Here is a 19,777-nt window from a genome sequence, read left to right as displayed (position 1 = left end):
CTCGGGCACCTATTTGGGGAGGCTGGTACAGGAATTGAACCGGCGCTGTTGGCCTTGTTCTGTATCACATAGAACAGTACAGCACAGAACAGGCCCTTCGGCCCTCGATGTTGTGCCGAGCCATGATCACCCTACTCAAACCCACGTATCCACCCTATACCCGTAACCCAACAACCCCCCTTAACCTTACTTTTTAGGACACTACAGGCAATTTAGCATAGCCAATCCACCTAACCCGCACATCTTTGGACTGTGGGAGGAAACCGGAGCACCCGGAGGAAACCCACGCACACACGGGGAGGACGTGCAGACTCCGCACAGACAGTGGCCCAGCCGGGAATCGAACCTGGGACCCTGGAGCTGTGAAGCATTTATGCTAACCACCATGCTACCGTGCCAGCTATTTAGCCCACTGTGCTAAACCAGCAACGCAAAAAAAAAAAAAATCCCAGTAGTGCTGGTGGCAAGGGCAGCACCTTTTGACAATTTTGAATTTGCGTTGGTCCTTCTGGGACAGGCGCCATAAAAATGCACGACTTTAAAAATTATATAATAAACAAGCGATTCAGTGAATGCAATTGGCAGATCGTGCTCTTACAGCCAGGGAGCCCCAACAACATTGCATGGCATGTTAATAAACTAAAGGGTTGTGAAAGCTAATGGGGAAAGAAGGTCCCTTTAAAGGTCTCAAACACACACACACACACTGCCTTTACAGCATTGACCACAAGCGGAGATTTGGTGTTGTGTGTGTGTGTTTCCCCCCCTCCCCAACAAGCAGACATCACAGAAAGGAGGGGTCATCCAGGAGGTGCTGCCTCGCTGGTGGGCGAGGGTGGAAGTGTTGCTGTTGGGGTTTGGAAGAGAGGCAGACAGGACGGCCAAGGAGCGCTTTTAATTTCACCCACCCAACCCCCTCCTCCCCCAGTCCCCCTAATCCCAAAATTTAATCGTCCTTACTTATTTATTGTTTTGTTTGCGGGGTCGTTCTGGAGAGCAGAGATTTTGCATTCCCCCCCCCCCCCTCTCCTCTCCCTCTTTTTGTTTTAAAGATGTCTGCAAGTTGTCAGCCGAGCGAATGCCGAGTGATTCCCACCAGGAGGGTCGTCCTGAATGATACAACGCAGCTACCTCTGGATTATTGCACTACCCCAGGGGGAACCCTCTTCTCCACCACTCCGGGAGGTAAGACAAATGCAGACTTTCGAACCCCCCCCCCCAAAAAAAAAACCCCAACCCCCAAAAAAACCCCAACCAGCAAAGATTGCAACAGCGCCTTGTGCAATTTCATGTATCAACCCACCCACTATTGAAATTAACAGGAGCGGCCTCGATGCTTTCCTTTTTTTGTGTTGTGTGTGTGTCTGGTCCGGGGGGTGGATTTAAACATCGGAAGGGTTGGAAGGAAAGGCTTTTGTCCCAAATGCAAAAAGATTGATCATGGTAGCGTTGACCCTCGTTGCAATATCTGCATTTCCCTCCCCCCACCCCCTGCTCGGGTTGCAAGCGGCCCCGGAATTGCTACATTTCCATGTTGCCAATTGCCCCGATACAGACAGCAGCTCCTAAACCTCGTGTCTCTGGCTGCTGGGAGCGGGGTTAACTTTTAGTCTGCTTCAAAAATAGAGCCAGTGGGCCAGAGTCCAGACCCAACTGGGCCAGATCACTGCCTTCATTTGACATCGATTAATCGATTTTTTTTTTTTAAATCGAGGCAGGCTTTCTTTTTAAATCGGTTCAATTTCAGTGGCTGGTAAATTCTCTCCTTTGCATTGACTCTCTCTCTCGGGCTTTAATGTTTTGTTTGCAAATGGGAAATCTCGTGATTAACAAGCCAATGCTGGTTTTGTTTTTGCAGAGGTTGCCTGACGGCTGAGACATGAATCCCCCTTCCCTCCTCTTGCTTTGAGAGAGTTGGGATCTTTTCCCACTCTGTTCTCCAGCCTCTCCAGTGTCTGCCATGCTCCCACCCACAGCAGTTGTGTCCATTTTTGTTTTAAACCCAGAGATGATTGATTGGGTTCTATATCTTTTTTGTTGTTGCTGTCTTTGTCTGTCTGGGGTGGACCCAATAATGGGGGCCTGGGCCTTGTAAAATAATAACTGCAAAGAAACTACTGTTTTGCCTCCCTGTAAATTTAAATCCCCCCCCCCCCCCCCCCCCTGATTTTCCGAGTCAGCTCAATAATTGTTCTCACCAAATATGAGCGAGTGAATTAAGGCTCCTAAAGGGGGGGGGGGGGTTCTGGGGGGGGGGGGGGTGGCAGGAAATCTGCCATCCTTGCCCCAGTCTGGCCTACATGTATCTCCGGATCCATAGCAATGTGGTGACTCTTAACTGGGCTCTTAAAATGGCCCTGGCAAGCCAGGGGCAGTTAGGGACGGGTGGCGCAGCGGCTAGCACTGCTTCCTCGCAGCGTCGGGAACCCCGGGTCGATTCCGGCCTCGGGTAACTATGTGGCAGTTTGCACGTCCCGCCCCCCCGTGTGTGCGTAGGTATGCTCCAGGTGCTCCGGTTTCTTCCCACAGTCCAAAGATGTGCAGGTTAGAAGAGGTTTCTCCTCCTCTCAGTCCTAAATGTTTTGCCCCGTATCCTGAGACTGTGACCTCTTGCTCTAGATCATCCACCCCCCCCCCCCCCCCCCCCCCCCCCCCGAGGAAAGACCATCTCTGCATCCAGTCTTGTCCAGCCCTGTCACCATTTTATATGTTCCAATTTGATCCCCCTCCTCATGTAGTTTTGCTAAATTACATGAATACAGACCCAGTCTCCTCGTAGACAATCCTGGCATCCTAGGGACCAGTGGGCACCCAATGGTTAAGAGCTTTGGCTGATCCCTGTGTTATCAGTGTCTAGGAGACGCTCTTTGTCCTCGTGTGAGTCTTGCTTGTGAAAGGTTGGGAGCAGGAGGAGGCCATTCGGCCCCTCGAGCCTGCTCTGCCATTGATTATGATGATGGCTGACCATCCAATTCATTAACCTGTTCCTGCTTCTCTCTCTCCTTCCCCCCCCCCCCCCCGCCTCCCTCCCCCACCGCAACATCCCTTGATCCCCTTCACCCAAAGAGCTATACTTCACTCCTTGAAGACAGACAATGTTTTGGCCTCAGCTACTTTCTGTGGTAGCGAATCCCACAGGTTTGAAGTGTATACTGCGCGTTCCCGCTACAAAGCCACCCTGATGCGGAGGATTTGGCTCGGATGGGGATTCGGCAGCATGTGGGAATGTTCCACTTGTGATGAATTCCAAATGCTCGGGAGGCCCTGTGGGGGAGGTGGGCTAGCATCCCTGCCTCTGAGCCGGAAGCTCCAGCTTCGAGTCCCACCCCAGGACTTGACGGCCAAGGAAGGTGCGTTCACAACGTGGCCAAACGGGTTGAGTATCAACCTACAAAATCCTTCCAAACACGCCAGTGGCTGGTGGTAAGAGCGGTGGTCAGACTCCTGGTTGGCCACGCTCGTGGTGGAGTGGGACCCCTCCAGCTATAAGACCCCGGCAACAGACTAGTAATAATAATCGCTTATTGTTACTGTGAAAAGCCCCTAGTCGCCACATTCCGGCGCCTGTTCGGGGAGGCCGGTACAGGAATTGAACCGTGCTGCTGGCCTTGTTCTGCATTACAAGCCAGCTGTTTAACCCACTGTGCTAAACCAGCCCGGAACAGACTTGCGACCTGTTCCGCGAATTACTAGCTATGGAAACAGACACAAGTCTGTCTTAGCGCACCATTGGTGTGGGAAGGTTGGATTTGGGTTCGGCTGCTGGAATTAAGCACTGCACCCCCCCCCCCCCCCCCCCCCGTCCCCCCCGTCGGACGTTCCCTACCTGACACTGCCTAGTCCGGAACGGGCAGCCATACTCAGGATTGAGAATTCTCCCCCACAGTACATGGGAGAGGGAGAAAATCAGACATGTGATTCTGTGAATCGGTGGGAGGGGGGGGGGGGGGGGGTGGGTAGATTCCTTGTGTGGGACCTGATGGGGCGGGGGGGGGGGGGTGGCTTAACGGAGCGTATTAGTGAAAAGACGGGTGGGGGGGGGGGGGAGGAGAAGAATGTGAATCTGTTCGCGAAATGGGCCAAGCTGTTAAAATAATTGCATCCACAGGGTGTCTCGAGATTAAAGTTCCCACCATATCTGCCCCAATCTTTCGGCGTTGGCGGAATTTTGGATATAGCTGCAGTTCAAACTTACGATAGGCCCATGTCTCTAAGTGAGCCATCCCTGACCTATACTCCGAAATGTTTTGCGCTTTTCATCTATTTAAAGTGGAATGTAAGGGGTGCCGAACCCTGTAAACGGGAGAGTTCTGGAATTGTCCCCCCCCTGGTGGCCATGGATAACAACCCCGTCTCTGAGTGACCAGGTTCCGGGTTCAGGTTCCCCTCCGGCTGCTCCTGTGCTGTTGGAATTCCAGGTTTTTGTTTTCTGAGGAGATCAGGCCCCATCTGTCTTCGGTGGTGGATTCCGTGGTACGATTCCAACAAGGAATAGACACCCCCCCCCCCCCCCCCAAACTCCCTCCCTCCAGTGTCCTGGCCTCAGCCAACATCGCAGAAACAGATCATCCGGTCACCATCACACTCCTGGTTCTGAGAACTTCCTGTTCACAAAATGGCTGCCGTACGTTACAGCCGTGACTAGACCTCAAAAAGTTTGGTAAAGCGCTTCGGGAGGTCTGATTGTGAAGAGTGCGGTATGATTGTGTTGGCAGGGTGTGTGTCACCCAACTGGCCCCTTGAAGCTCACAATCACAGCTAACCCTGTCCACTGGAACGCAGGGATACCTTGAATTGCGAATGGCGATTTGGGTGTTTTAAGTAAATTCTACTTTCTTGCAAATAAAGAGTGAGTGCCGCCAACGTGAAAGGTTAATGAGGTGAAAGGTTAATGAGATGAAGGACCACCCCCACCCAAACATTGATCTGACTTTCTTTTCTTTTCGGTTTCGATCATCTTGCTGTAGATTTCTACCATTTTCTGTTTCCAAATCCTTAAAATAAGAAGACAGCATGAAAGCTTCAAGTGTATAACCCCCTGCCCCCACCTCCCAAAGAACTGTTGATCAGGACCAAGAGGTTTTTCTCGGATAAGAGAATTAAGGGGTGTGGAGCTGTGGTATGAGATTAGCGATATGTCTTTTTTTTTTAAATTTAGATTACCCAATTATTTTTTCCAATTAAGGGGCAATTTAGCGTGGCCAATCCACCTGCTCTGCACATTTTTGGGTTGTGGGGGCGAAACCCACGCAGACACGGGGAGAATGTGCAAACTCCACACGGACAGTGACCCAGAGCCGGGATCGAACCTGGGACCTCAGCGCCGTGAGGCAGTTGTGCTAACCACTAGGCCACCGTGCTGCCGCAATTAGTGATATGGCCGAACAGTCGAGAGGGGAATGGCCTCCTCCTGTTCTGCCTGTGAGGGGGGTGGGGCCTCCTCCTGTTCTGCCTGTGAGGGGGGTGGGGTCTCCTCCTGCTCTGCCTGTGAGGGGGGTGGGGCCTCCTCCTGTTCTTCCTGTGAGGGGGCGGGGCCACCTGCTCTGCCTGTGAGGGGGCGGGGCCACCTGCTCTGCCTGTGAGGGGGCGGGGCCACCTGCTCTGCCTGTGAGGGGGCGGGGCCACCTGCTCTGCCTGTGAGGGGGCGGGGCCACCTGCTCTGCCTGTGAGGGGGCGGGGCCACCTCCTGCTCTGCCTGTGAGGGGGCGGGGCCACCTCCTGCTCTGCCTGTGAGGGGGCAGGGCCTCCTGCTCTGCCTGTGAGGGGGCGGGGCCTCCTGCTCTGCCTGTGAGGGGGCAGGGCCTCCTGCTCTGCCTGTGAGGGGGCAGGGCCTCCTGCTCTGCCTGTGAGGGGGCAGGGCCTCCTGCTCTGCCTGTGAGGGGGCGGGGCCTCCTGCTCTGCCTGTGAGGGGGCGGGGCTTCCTATGACATTCCACCCTCCATTCATACCAGGGAGTGCTGCAGCTAAAAGTAACCCGGGGAACATTGGAATTTTGGTGTGACTCAATAATGAGAGAAAGTGCTTAAAAACATGGTGTGCAGGAACTGTCACTGGGAGCTGTCTCAGGGGCTAGTGATCTGCCACACTCTGCCCTCCAGTGCCCGATGTGGGGGCCCCGTGCTGCCTTTGCAGAGCGGGAATCACGGCAGAGGGTGGCAGCCACTGTCCGAGCTGTCGACCCTAACCTGGCCGAGTGCCTCCTAACCTGGCCGAGTGCCTCCTAACCTGGCCGAGTGCCTCCTAACCTGGCCGAGTGCCTCCTAACCTGGCCGAGTGCCTCCTAACCTGGCCGAGTGCCTCCTAACGATTGACAATCTCGTTTCACCCCTGTGCCGATCCTAGGGCCCCGCCCACGCCTTTAACCTCCGAACCTTGGCGAGTCTCTAAAGCGCCCCGCTGTTCAGTTCTGGAGAAGCCAGTTGATGTGTACACACCGCCGAGCCTCCGCCCTCGGGCAAAGAAGAAAAATCTGCAAGCAATGGTGGTGAAAATAAGCTGGTCAAGCCCCAGAAAATGCTTGGAAGGGCGGTAGAGGCGGGAACCCTTGCAACATTTAAGAAGCAAACAAGGATACGGAGCAAGTGCTGGAAAATAGAATTAGAATAGATCAGTGTTTGATGACCGGCGTAGATATGATGGCAGAGGGACCTTTTTCTGTGCTGTAAAACTGTATGACTCTAAAATGTTTATGTGTATATATATATATCCTGATCATCCATAGAATCCCTACAGTGTAAAAGGAGCCATTCGGCCCATCGAGTCTGCACCAACCCTCCGAAAGAGCACCCCAACCAAGTCTACTCCCCCCTCCCCCAAAAACCCCACCTAACCCACATATCCCTGGAAACTAAGGGGCAATTTAGCACGGCCGATCCAACTAACCTGCACATCTTTGGACTGTGGGAGGAAACCGGAGCACCCGGAGGAAACCCACGCAGACACGGTGGGGGGGGGGGGAGTGCAAACTCCACAGACAGGCCGGAATTGTTCCCGGGTCCCTGGTACTGAGGCAGCTAAACGCTATGCGACCGTGCTGCCCGTGATGTTATTTTCATTAATTTGGAGCCATTTGTATGATCAACAACAAGGCTTTGATGGAAACTTGGCTGAAAAACAATATCGCCTTGCCCCCGCCCCCCCATCACCACCCCAAACCTGTCTGTCACTCACCCTTAAAGTCGAGTCTCACCTTTGTCTATTTCTCTGATCTACGGGCACCTTCTCCTTTTGAGTCTTGCTTTTTAAACCGCGTCTTATTGTGAAGTCAACCCAAACCCAGGTTGGGTATAAATTCACTGCCTAGGACAGGGACTGTCGCAAATTATAAAATCCTCATTTTAATCTTTAGCGTTGGTTTGCAAGAATGTTTCTGATGGACTCGAGTCCTATTCTTCAACTAGTTTTGATTGGGTGCAGCCTGCCGATATCATTGGTTTGTGGGGCAGCGCAGTGGTTAGCGCTGCTGCCTCGCGGCGCTGTAGTCTCGGGTTCGATCCGGCTCTGGGTCACTGTCCGTGTGGAGTTTGCACATTCTCCCCGTGTCTGCGTGGGTTTCGCCCCCACAACCCAAAAATGTGCAGGCTAGGTGGATTGCCCACGCTAAATTGGCCCTTAATTGGAAAAAATGAATTGGATACTCTAAATTTATAATTTAAAAAAATACCATTGGTTTGTGCAGCTCCGCCCCGCCCTCCAAAAGTATTCGATTCCACCAAAACGTTTTTCTTGCAAATCGCTGTTTGTCAGTCGTTGAAGACTGCCGTTGATTGGATTGGATGGTTTAGCACAGGACTAAATCGCTGGCTTTTAAAGCAGACCAAGGCAGGCCAGCAGCACGGTTCAATTCCCGTACCAGCCTCCCCGAACAGGCGCCGGAATGTGGCAACTAGGGGCTTTTCACAGTAACTTCATTGAAGCCTACTCGTGACAATAGGCGAATTTCATTTCGTTTCATTGACTGTCACGTGTACCGAGGTACAGTGAAAAGTATTTTTCTGCGAGCAGCTCAAACAGATCATTAAGTACATGAAAAGAAAAGGAAATAAAAGAAAATACATAATAGGGCAACACAAGGTACACAATGTAACTACATAAGCACTGGCATCGGATGAAGCATACATGGGTGTATTGTTAATGAGGTCGGTGCATAAGCGGGTCGTTTAGGAGTCTGGTAACAGTGGGGAAGAAGCTGTTTTTGAGTCTGTTCGTGCGTGTTCTCAGACTTCTGTATATCCTGCCCGATGGAAGAAGTTGGGAGAGTGAGTAAGCCGGGTGGGAGGGGGTCTTTGATTATACTGCCCGCTTTCCCCAGGCAGCGGGAGGTGTAGATGGAGTCAATGGATGGGATGCATGTATTTTTAGTACCAGAGCTGTTGTTCTTCATTCTTCCATGGGAGTGGGTGTCGCTGGCTGGGCCAGCATTTATTGCCCATCCATAATTGCCCTTATTGAGGTGGTGTTGAGTGGCCCACTGTGCTGTTAGGGAGGGAGATCCAGGGTTTTCACCCAGTGACAGTGAAGGAACGGTCGAAGTATTTCCAAGTCAGGATGGCGAGTGACTGGGAGGGGAACTTGCAGGTGGTGGTGTTCTCGTGTATCTGCTGCCCTTGTCCTCGAGGTCGCAGGTTTGGAAGGAGCTGCCGAAGGAGCCTTGGTGAGTTCCTGCAGTGCATCTTCCAGATGGTGTACACGGCTGCTACTGTGCGTCAGTGGTGGAGGGTTTGAACGTTTGTGGATGGGGTGCCAATCAAGCGGGGCTGCTTTGTCCTGCATGGTGTGGAGCTTCTTGAGTGTTGTTGGAGCTGCACTCATCCAGGCAAGTGGAGAGCATTCCATCACACTCCTGACTTGTGCCTTGTCGATGGTGGACAATCTTTGGGGAGTCATGAGGCAAGAGTGGAAATTGCTGTCAAACACTCGCTGTAATAGATATCTCCACTCTCCCTGTACACCACAGGTACAGCAAGTCTGTAAGGTGTCCCGTTATTCCGAGAACGGATGTTGGTGCTGGAACGTCAGCAGGGAAATCCGGGACTAAATTTCTTCCCAAGATATTCAGATGCCCCAAGGCTGGAACGCCTCGATCGGCAGGATTGTTACTGAACCAATCTCCACAACTGCCTTCTCTAACTGAGCCACTGGCCCATCACCACTGAGGAATATTCCTTGTGGCCTTTGCTGTCAGGTAGAATTTGTAACCAAGTTCTAACTGCGAGGAGTTGACGTGAAGCGGAGTAATGGAGATGGATAGCAGGTGTTGGGGCTCCTGTTCGATACTGCCGTAACCCTCACGCAACCCACGGCGACGGCCTGATTGGTCTCCCCGTGCAGCTCATTGAATACACGATTCCCCCGATTAATGGGCGGAGGCCCATCAGTTGGAGCTTGTAGAAATCGCCTCCTCAAAGCCGGCCCACGTTGGGACTGGCGTGATCGGGAGTCCCGGTTGCGACCTTTGTGCTTGATGCTGCTTTGCGGCCTTTTCCTTTTGGCTTAACCACCTCGGACCTTTTGGGTTTATATAAATGCCTCTCCGTCAATGATTGATTGGTCCCGTGAGCCCATTTCAGCAACGCAGAAGTTCATTAACAATTTTTTTAAAAATAAAGTGTTGGGCAGCATTAACGCTGCCTCATCTTTTGGGATTTGCCAGGATATGAACCTCATTCTGGGCGCTCCGCAAGGAATAGGGAGCGGGCCCATCTGTGAAGGCCCAGATTTCTATTCTTTACAAATAGAAACACTGTGAGTTGTAAAACACTGACTGTGCCCAGTGTTGACAGAGAAAACCGAACTGGGTGGGGATGGGTGGGGGGCTTTGATCATCATGCGACTGTCAAGTGGGTGGGTGGGTGATTGGAGACCTGAGGGGTTGAGAGCCAGAAACGAGAGCCGCGACGTTGGAAAGAGAAGGAAATTCGAATCTGCTGGGCCCGCGGTTTGATCCTGTCTTTATTTCCAGAATAATTGGATTGCTTTATAAGATTGTCGAAGTTAACAAAAATAGCAGGACGTTAGATGTGTTCAGCTTTGCCCCGGGGACCGTTCTGTGTGACAAGAGCTCTTTGTTGTAGTTGGAGAATGGAGTTTCTGTCTGAACAACGCAGTGTGTGTGTGTGTGTCTGCCTTTGATGTGTTTTAGGGTTTGACCCTGGCGAGTCCGGAGGGATTTCTCCCAGTCATAGCGTTTTCTACCAGCGCAGCAACAGGCAGCGCTGAGGTGGGCGATTGGGTGGGGCGTTTGGGGGGGGGGTTGTGCCTATGTCTCGACGTGAGGTTCTGGAACCTTCTTTGGGCTGAAACGGCTCCAAACTCTTTGCCGATTGAGCGCCGTCACTTGCGCGGAACGTGAGTAGCCAGAACCAATGGTTTGCTTCATACGACGACAGGAAGTTCAAAGTGACAGCTGTGGTCCCAGTAGAGTCGAGGAATCATTCGGGGAGCACAGCAGGAGACTGCTCGGCCCCTCAAGCCCATGCTATCTCACTATCGTGCCATTTAGTCCAATCCCCAAAGTTTCCCTCAAGGGCTCATCAATTTTTTATAAAATCATCGGTCGTTTCCGCTTCCACCATCCTCCTGGGTTGCGAGTTGCAAGTCGTTACCGCCCACTGCGTCTTTCCCACATTCCCCATCCATCTCTTGGCCAGAACTTCAATCTGTGTTCTTGAGCCTTTGTGCAATTGGCTAATTTTATTCTTTCAGGGGATGTGGGGGCGTGGCTGTCAGGGCCCAGCACTGGTAGCCCATCCCTGTTTGCCCTTGAACCGAGTGGATTGCTGGGACCATTTCGGAGGGCAGTTTTAAAAAGTCAACCCCATTACCGACAGGGTAAGGATGACAGATTTCGTTCCCTGAAGGACCATTAGTGAACCAGATGGGTTTCTACAGTTTCATGGTCACTGAGAAATTCCAGGATTTATTATTTTTTTTCCCCAATTAAGGGGCCATTTAGCGTGGCCAATCCACCTAACCAGCACATTTTTGGGTTGTGGGGGTGAGACCCACGCAGACACAGGAAGAATGTGCAAACTCCACACGGACAGTGACGCAGGGCCGGGATCGAACCCGGGTCCTCGGCACCGTGATGCAGCAGTGCTAGCCACTGTGCTGCCGTAGTCGACCCCCATTTAATCCTCTACACCCCCCATCAAATCGTCACTCAATCTGCTTGTCTGCTTTGCTAACCACTCGCAATATAGCCTGCCGCCTTCCAAAGATCAAAAGTGCAGCGATCCCAGCACTGAACTCCTGGGAAACATCGCTGTCTACTGCCCTCTAGTGTGAAAAATAAGCATATACTGGGACTCAAAAAATAAGCAAAACTCTTGAGGATGCTGAATGTGGCGAGATCTGTAAGGAGAGAGAAAGCAGAGACTTGTTTTTTTAAATTTAGTGTACCCAATTCTTTTTTTTCCAATTCAGGGCAATTTAGCGTGGCCAATCCACCTCCCCTGCACATCTTTGGGTTGTGACACCCAAGCAGACGGGGGGGAGAATGTGCAAACTCCACACTCGGGGAGTTAATGCTTCAGGTCCGGCTGCTCATCGCCAGAACATGGACTCGTGCTTTCTGTCCTTAAGCCAATTATTTTGTCCAATCGGAGGCTGACTCCTATTGCATTAGCCTCCCGAGTGACCTCTCACTGTGATGTGGCCAACATTCCTAATTTATCATCGCGCGAAGACTTAGCAAGGACAAAATGTCATCCGAACATACGATTCAGGAGCAGGCCCCGTCCAGCCTAGCTCCGCCATTCAATAAGATGACAGCCGATCTGATTGTAACCTCAACCACACATTCCTGCCGACCTCCGATAACCTTTCACCCCCCCCCCCCCCCCCCCCCCCCCCCCGTCAAGAATCTATCTACCTCTGCCTTAAAAATATTCAAACCTCTGGAAGATAGAAAGCGGGAGACCTGCCCGGGGTGTGTTGGGACAGTCAAATCCTGAGGTAACAATGACCTGAATGAGGGTTTCTGCAGCGGAGGAGCTCCTTAAAGCCCACCTCTCTAACTGGAAGGACTGTAGGTCATGTTTCTGCATCGAGGGACTGAGGAGATTAGGGGGTTGGGTATCCAAAGGGCCCTGGATAATCGGGTGTTAATTTTAAACCTGGGATTGATATATTTTTGTTAGTCAAAGCTATCGTGGGATATGGGACGAATGCAGGTCGACGGAGTTAGGTCAGAGCCATGATCTGATTGGATGGTGCGGAAACAGGGGCTAAGAACAGGAAAGTGATCTTCAGCGAGTGTTAGATCGGTCATGATCTTATTAAATGGTGGAGCAGGCTCGAATGGCTGAATGGCCTACTCCTGTCCCTGTTTCTTGCGTTCTAGTACCAGTGTGATGCAGAGCCATGCGGAAGGGCCCAGGCAGGGGTCATCCCTAGTTTGAAGCGGCCACAGAGCAGGGCCGTCCGATGTGTTAGTCACCAGCCGCCTGTGCCAACTTGGAAACCCCAATGTGGCTAATTGTACTTCTGACTAATAAAACAGGTGCGTGCCTGTGAACGCTTAAAATGTAGATGAAAGGGTGGCGCAGTGGTTAGCCCTGCTGCCTCACGGTGCCGAGGTCCCGGGTTCGATCCTGGCCCCGTGTCGCTGCCCGTGTGGAGTTTGCACATTCTCCCCGTCTGTGTGTGGGTCTCGCCCCCACAACCCAAAGATGTGCAGGGTAGGTGGATTGACCATGCTAAATTGCCCCTTAATTAAGAATTGGGTGCTCTAAGCTCACTTAAAAAAAAAATAACATGGGTGAAACGGAAAGCAGTGTGTGTTTTGGTCAAATGTGGGTGTTTTATTTCCTGGGTGACTGAATGATGGTAAATGTTTGTTAGCTGTGAAGCAAGCACAGTTTCCTGAGTTGTGCAAACATTTTGTTTTTTTAAAAACAAAGATTCTTGCATGTTTCTGACGAGTGTCACCATAGCTCCACCCGTGAGAATGGTTCCATTGAACAGTGCTGCTGTCATAAACCATTGATATTCGGCCTTGGGCTGAGGAGGAGGAACAATAAACAGGTCACTGGGTGTGTCCTGCTGAAAGGATTGAATCGTAGGATCACGCACCCCAGGAGAGGCCGTTCGGTCAGTTACGTCTTCGCTAATTAGTCCCAGTCTTCTGGCTCTTGCCCCACCCACAATATCCTGGCTGTTTTTTTCCCTCCAGTGTTTAGTCATGGAGGTTTGTATCACCGAAAGAGACCCTTCGGCCCATCTTGTCTGTGTCGACCATCGAGCACCAATCTATCCTAGTCCCATTTCCCAGCTCTTGGTCCATAGCCTTGTACGCTCTGTCGCCTCAAGTGCTCATCTAAATGCTTCTTAAATGTTGTGAGGGTTCCCGCCTCTCCCACCCTTTCAGGCAGCGAGTTCCAGACTCCCACCACCCTCTGGATGAAAAACGATTTTACTCCAATCCCCTTAATCTCCTGCCCTTTAAACTTAAAGCTATGCTCCCCGGTCATTGACCCCTCTACTAAGGGGAAATGTCGCTTCCTGCCTACCCATGTACCCCATAATTTTGCGCATCTCATTCAGGTCCCCCTCGACCTTCTCTGCTTTCAGGAAAACAACCCCGGCCTAACCAGCCTCTCTCTCCATAACTGAAACACTCCAGCCCAGGCAACATTCTGGTGAAATGCAATCACATCCTTCCTATTGTGTGGCGACGGGAACGATACACAGTACTCCAGCTGTGGCTCCAAATTCCTCGTGAATTTCTTGCTCCATCCTTGCAGCATTCCAGATCCCATCAAATCGGCACATGAAACAATTCGATAATCCTCTTTTTATTGCCTCAAATCTGTGCTTCCAAAATTCCCGCCAGCGAAAATAACCTTCTGCCTGACTACCCTGTCCAAAAGCTTCAATAACTCTGCAGCCCACCCTCTCCCGTCATCTCCACTGGCCCAAGGAGAGTAATCCCTGAGGTGGCTCGACAGAACTAAATGGGCGGCAGGATAGCACAGTTGCTTCACAGCACCAGGGTCCCAGGTTCGATTCCCGGCTTGGGTCACTGTCTGTGCGGAGTCTGCACGTTCTCCCCGCGTCTGTGTGGGTTTCCTCCGGGTGCTCCGGTTTCCTCCAAGTCCCGAAAGACGTGCTGTTAGATGGGTCGGACATTCTGAATTCTCCCTCAGTGTACCTGAACAGGCGCCGGAATGTGGCGACTCGGGGCTTGCTTTTTTAAAAAAAAATTACAGTGCAGAAGGAGGCCACTCGGCCCATCGAGTCTGCACCGGCTCCTGGAAAGAGCACCCTACCCAAGGTCAACACCTCCACCCCATCTCCATAACCCAGCAACCCCACCCAACACTAAGGGCAATTTTTGAACACTAAGGGCAATTTATCATGGCCAATCCACCTAACCTGCACATCTTTGGACTGTGGGAGGAAACAGGAGCACCCGGAGGAAACCCACGCACACACGGGGAGGATGTGCAGACTCCGCACAGATAGTGACCCAAGCCGGAATCGAACCTGGGACCCTGGAGCTGTAAAGCGATTGTGCTATCCACAATGCTACCATGCTGCCCACAGTAACTTCACTGCAGTGTTAATGTAAGCCTACTTGTGACACTAATAAAGATTATTTTATTATTATATATCCCTCATCGGGGCAGCACGGTGGCCTAATGGTTAGCACAGCTGCCTCACTGCGCTGAGATCCCAGGTTCGATCCCGGCTCTGGGTCACTGTCCGTGTGGAGTTTGCACATTCTCCCCGTGTCTGCGTGGTTTCGCCCCCACAACTCAAAAATGTGCAGAGTAGGTGGATTGGCCACTCTAAATTGCCCCCCTAATTGGAAAAAATAATTGGATAATCTAAATTTTAAAAATAAATAAATAAATCCATCATCGCTGGTACCATTCTCGTGTGCCCCCCCCCCCCCCCCCCCCCCTCCCCCCCCCCCCCCCCCACCAAGATCTTAACGTTCCTTCTAAAAAAGTATAAACAAATAAGTTCTGATGTCATTGAGGCTGTGGTAGTATGACTAGAGGTAGTACGGTACCTGGGAGTGCTGAGCCACCATTGGTGGAGAAGGCTCGCTGCTCATTGGCCCAATGGTTTGTATTTCATTGGTCAGAGTGTAAGGTAGCTCTGCCCAGCGAGGCGGAGTATAAGAGCCCGTGTTTCCCAGCAGCCTGCCTTTTCTGTACTCGGAGCTGCTGGGGAAACATCTTGTCGGATTAAAGCCTTCAATTCGGACGACATCCTCGTTTCAGCAGTTATTGATTGCGCATCAAGAGGCTTTGCAGTATTTGTGTGTGTGCTGACTTCAAACAGCAGTCTGTACGCTTGGTTTGAGAAGCCGAGTGACGTTTATTGCATTTGTTTTTCAGGGACCCGGATTATTTACGATCGGAAGTTCCTGATGGAGTGCCGCCATTCCCCGATTGCCAAGACCCCACCTCGGTACCTCCCGCACATCCCGGGCGTAACCACGCCTGCCGCTGCAGATGACCCCAAGGCAGTGGTGAACGACGCTGGCCACTGTGCCGAAAACAATCGAGAGGGGAAGTCGGCCACCGGTGAGATTTGGCGATATTTAAACCTTTGCGAGGGATTGAAGTTTCGGCAAAAGAAATTCACTCCTGAGGAGTCCTATCTGTTGAAGTAGGCGGGTGATAACAGCAGACCAGGTTCAGTGCAGTTGGCATGTTCCCAGGTCTGGTTAGTGTAGTCGTACCACCTGCGCCCTGCTTGTACGGGTGAATTCTCCGCCGGGGGGGGAGGGGTCCGACCCCCGTGGGGGGGTCCTCCACTGTGGCCTGGCCTCTTGGGCTGGGGGCCCCTACGCCATGTTGCGTCGGGGCCGGCGCAGAGAAGCCACCGCACATGCGTGCAAACGCAACTGTCGCAGTGCGCGTGCGCCGACCCGCGGTGCCCATTTGACGCCGGTATCAGCGGCGCGGGTCGTTCCAGTGCCGTACTGGCCTCCTGGGGGGGGGGGGCCCTGTTGGCGCCGACGTAAAACGTGACTCCGTTTACGACGCCGTCAACACTTAGCCTCAGGGTCAGAGAATCCGGCCTGTGATGTCTACGCTGCTGGCAAGAGGTGCGGTCCAGGTTGAGATGTTTTGTTTAGGGAGTTAGAGCTGGATTAGTTTGAAAATGAACCCTGAAAGGTTACATCGTCGTGGAGATGGGCGGAGCGTTAAGAAGGTTCTCTGGTTTTAATTTATCAGTTTGCAGCTCCCAGTCAGCTAGGGCTCAGAGAAGCCCTGGGAACCAATTATTGCTGGGTGCAGCTGGGAGGATGGGGATTGGAGAAACCTGGGGGGGGGGGGGCAGCTTTAATAAAGCTGAGCGATCTGCCAAATAGGTGACAGTGTGCCGATAATTAGAGGCAGGTGTGCAGGTTTGTGAATCCTCCGGAGCGCCGTCGCCGGGTGAGAGATTGAACCATTTGGAAGGTGAGTGATGAGCAGTCCCAAGATGCGGGGACGTTTGATGAGGGAATTCCAGAGGCTGGATGTTCGATAATCTCGCCATTCCCAAGTGCGTTCCTGATGGAATGAGAGGAACTGGCTGCATTTGTCGCATCTGCTGCGACGTGGATGCGAACATAGGCAGTGGGGCCGCCTGGAAAAGTGCCCGCCCAGAATCTGTGCATGGATCTCTGAAGTGAGACTACAACCCTGACCACCTCTGGGCTGGAGTCCGGCACCTGTGGCTCCGCCGTTCGTATTTAATTGGCTGCGAAGCGTCCTGAGGAGGTGCAAGTTGCTACATAAATGCAAACTTTAGCATCGCTGCCTACGCCGCTGAGAACCCAAAGATGTGCAGGTTGGGTGGATTGGCCATGCTGAATTGCCCCTTAATTGGAAAAATATAATTGGGTACTCCAAATTTATATTTTAAAAAATCACGGCGCCGATGACCCCGGCTCTGGGTCACTGTCCGTGTGGAGTTTGCACATTCTCCCCGTGTCTGCGTGGGTTTCCCCCACAACCCAAAGATGTGCAGGGTAGGTGGATTGGCCATGCTAAATTGCCCCTTAATTGGAAAAAATGAATTGGGTACTCTAAATTTATATTTTTAAAAAAATAAATAAATGCAAACCTTTACGAATTTTTCCAACTTAAGTCTAAATTGGGTGAGGTCAGCCCTGTCACATGGCACTGCTGGGCTGAAACAAAAACTTGCATTTATGTAGCACCTTTCATGGCCAGAGGACATCCCAATCTGCTGCACACCAATGAACTACCTTTTTTTTAAATTTAAGTGTAATGGCTGCCTCATTTCCTGACGTTACACGCCTCACGGTAGCATGGTGGTTAGCATCAATGCTTCACAGCTCCAGGGTCCCAGGTTCGATTCCCGGCTGGGTCACTGTCTGTGCGGAGTCTGCACGTCCTCCCCGTGTGTGCGTGGGTTTCCTCCGGGTGCTCCGGTTTCCTCCCACAGTCCAAAGATGTGCGGGTTAGGTGGATTGGCCATGATAAATTGCCAGTAGTGTAAGGTTAATGGGGGGATTGTTGGGTTACGGGTATACGGGTTACGTGGGTTTAAGTAGGGTGATCATTGCTCGGCACAACATCGAGGGCCGAAGGGCCTGTTCTGTGCTGTACTGTTCTATGATCTATGACCAATTTGGGAACGGGAAGCTCCAGAGAACAGCCGCGAATGAATCTGTTTTCGTAAAGCTGGCGGCAGGGAGGGCAATCCGTTTGGGAGAGTGGCCGCGGAGCTGAGAGGCTTGGCAGTACCTCGCTTTCAACGCCTCGCACCCCTGACTGTGCTGCCTTCCCTCGGTGACGCGTGCAACCCGGCTGTGCGATTTGTATCCGTTGCTTAAGCTCCAGTTCCCCTTCCTGCCTACCTCGACTCGACTACCCGCCTCCGAGGATCTCACTTGCGATAGTCGGTGCCCTGAGATATTGACGGGTGCCTCTTTCTTCTCTTTGTTCTTCCAGGGGAGGATGCTCAGTTTGAGATGGACATCTAATCTCGCCGTGTGCTGGCTGCCGCCTCCACTTCCCGACGACCTGGCTTGCGGTTCGACAAATCCCCCTGGGCCTTTGCAGCGGTTCCCAAACTCCCGCGGAAATCTGCAAATCAAAAATGGAAGAAAAGAGGGAGTTAAACGCCAACAAGTTGTGCCTGTGGCCAGAGATCAACCCTGCAACAAAGCCACATACTCTGGTCGCACGACGTTAAAATCATGTTTTTGTAACAAAATAAGTTGGTCATAGTTTTTCACCAAATCCTTGAAAATAATGGTTGGGGAGGGGAGGGGTGGAGAGAAATGCCCTTTTTCTTTTGAAAGTGAAAGTTTTGTTAAAGAACGAAAGGAAATTCTTTTTTAATCTGTTTGTACGCAAAGCAATATTGAAGCAGTTCCCAAAACCCAACCCAGTTATTATAACAGCTGAGAATGATGTTTAAATTGAGCTTTGGAAAGGGTTTTTTGGCACAGAGCGGTATTGTACTCTTGTTTATTTTTGGGGGAGAATTTTTTGGGAGAGCTGTTTTTGATTCCTGCAAAAGCCCCGTTTGTAAGCTTCTTGCTTGACTCTTTTAATTATAATCCATTGAACTCCCAAGCTGCCGGTGTTTTGTTTTTTAAATTTCGTTTTGAAAGCAAACGTTCCGTGAGTTTTATTTTTCCAAGTTTTATTTAGCGCCCTGCTAATGAACGTGCCACATCGCCTTGGACTCTTCCGTCGCTCGGTCCTCTTCACCTGCAGGATGGGAACGCGCGTCCCACGAGCTTTATTTCTGTGAATAGGAAACCGTGCGGGTCCTGGTGAGGTCCAGGTTGAGGTGTCTCGCGTCTGAGTAGGCAGAGCTTTGGGTGGACGTGCTTGGCAGAGTCCACGGTCGATAGCCAATCGCGTTAGGGGCTGTGTGATATTGCCTTCACGTCGTGGTCAGCTGACTGTTAACGACTTGCAGATAGCGATGGAAAGGCAGGGACGCATCTTATTGTTTATTTACTGGGCATAATAAGATACATAGTTATTCGAACTGGGGTTGGTTGCACGCTCTTGCCCGGCCTCGGGTCCGATCCGAAGAGTGTGTGGAAATTGCGATATATCCCTTCTCCGCAAACCATTTGGCCGACCATTTTCCCTGCATGGTCAGCGTTTGGGTTGGTGAGTTTTTTTTTAGTGTTTCATTATTCTTCTTCGAGTCAGGCCAGCGACCCGGAACCTGGCCCCGGGTAGCAGTATCCGAGGCTCGGAAACTCCCCCTTGGGAAGGTGCCGTTCCCCGTTCACGTTGCCTGTACAGGCGGCACGCTAGCACAGGGGCTGGCATGGTCGCTTCACAGCTCCAGGGTCCCAGGTTCGATTCCCGGCTTGGCTCACTGTCTGTGCGGAGTCATAGAACATAGAACAGTACAGCACAGAACAGGCCCTTCGGCCCTCAATGTTGTGCCGAGCCATGATCACCCTACTCAAACTCACGTATCCACCCTGTACCCGTAACCCAACACCCCCCCCCCCCCCCTTACTTTTATTAGGACACTACGGGCAATTTAGCATGGCCAATCCACCTAACCCGCACATCTTTGGACTGTGGGAGGAAACCGGAGCACCCGGAGGAAACCCACGCACACGGGGAGGATGTGCAGACTCCACACAGACAGTGACCCAGCCTGAGACCCTGGAGCTGTGAAGCATTTATGCTAACCACCATGCTACCCTGCTGCCCCTAAGTCTGCGTGGGTTTCCTCCGGGTGCTCCGGTTTCCTCCCACATTCAAAGATGTGTAGGTTAGATGGATTGGCCAGGCTAAATTGCCCTTTAGTGTCCAAAAAG

The 19,777-nt window shown here is 51.9% G+C and overlaps 2 protein-coding genes across 2 annotated transcripts in view; one reads left to right on the top strand and one right to left on the bottom strand.

Moving 5' to 3' along the window:
* LOC119956125 overlaps positions 1–17,762 on the bottom strand; it is a 96,338-nt gene extending 78,576 nt beyond the window's left edge. The window contains exon 1 of the mRNA XM_038783016.1: positions 17,721–17,762. The gene's annotated coding sequence lies outside the window, so the exon portion shown is untranslated. The remainder of the gene's footprint in view (positions 1–17,720) is intronic.
* On the top strand, positions 791–18,557 carry eif4ebp2 (eukaryotic translation initiation factor 4E binding protein 2). The gene is made up of 3 exons (XM_038783017.1): positions 791–1,185; positions 15,351–15,539; positions 17,928–18,557. The coding sequence occupies exons 1-3, from the start codon at positions 1,053–1,055 to the stop codon at positions 17,957–17,959; spliced, it is 354 nt and encodes a 117-aa protein (XP_038638945.1). The 5' UTR covers positions 791–1,052; the 3' UTR covers positions 17,960–18,557.
* The last annotated feature ends 1,220 nt before the right edge of the window (positions 18,558–19,777 follow it).

The sequence above is a fragment of the Scyliorhinus canicula genome, chromosome 22 (genome assembly GCF_902713615.1).
Source record: "Scyliorhinus canicula chromosome 22, sScyCan1.1, whole genome shotgun sequence".
NCBI classification, from domain to species: domain Eukaryota; kingdom Metazoa; phylum Chordata; class Chondrichthyes; order Carcharhiniformes; family Scyliorhinidae; genus Scyliorhinus; species Scyliorhinus canicula.
Note: the sequence above shows the minus strand (reverse complement) of the source record. Positions and strands in the feature narration are given on the sequence as shown.

Bases quoted from the DNA above. Each gene is read 5' to 3' on its own strand.
- eif4ebp2 (XM_038783017.1), top strand. From the start codon at position 1,053: ATGTCTGCAAGTTGTCAGCCGAGCGAATGCCGAGTGATTCCCACCAGG. The intron at 1,186-15,350 runs GTAAGACAAATG...TTTGTTTTTCAG, and splicing joins CTTCTCCACCACTCCGGGAG to GGACCCGGATTATTTACGAT. The intron at 15,540-17,927 runs GTGAGATTTGGC...TTGTTCTTCCAG, and splicing joins AGAGGGGAAGTCGGCCACCG to GGGAGGATGCTCAGTTTGAG.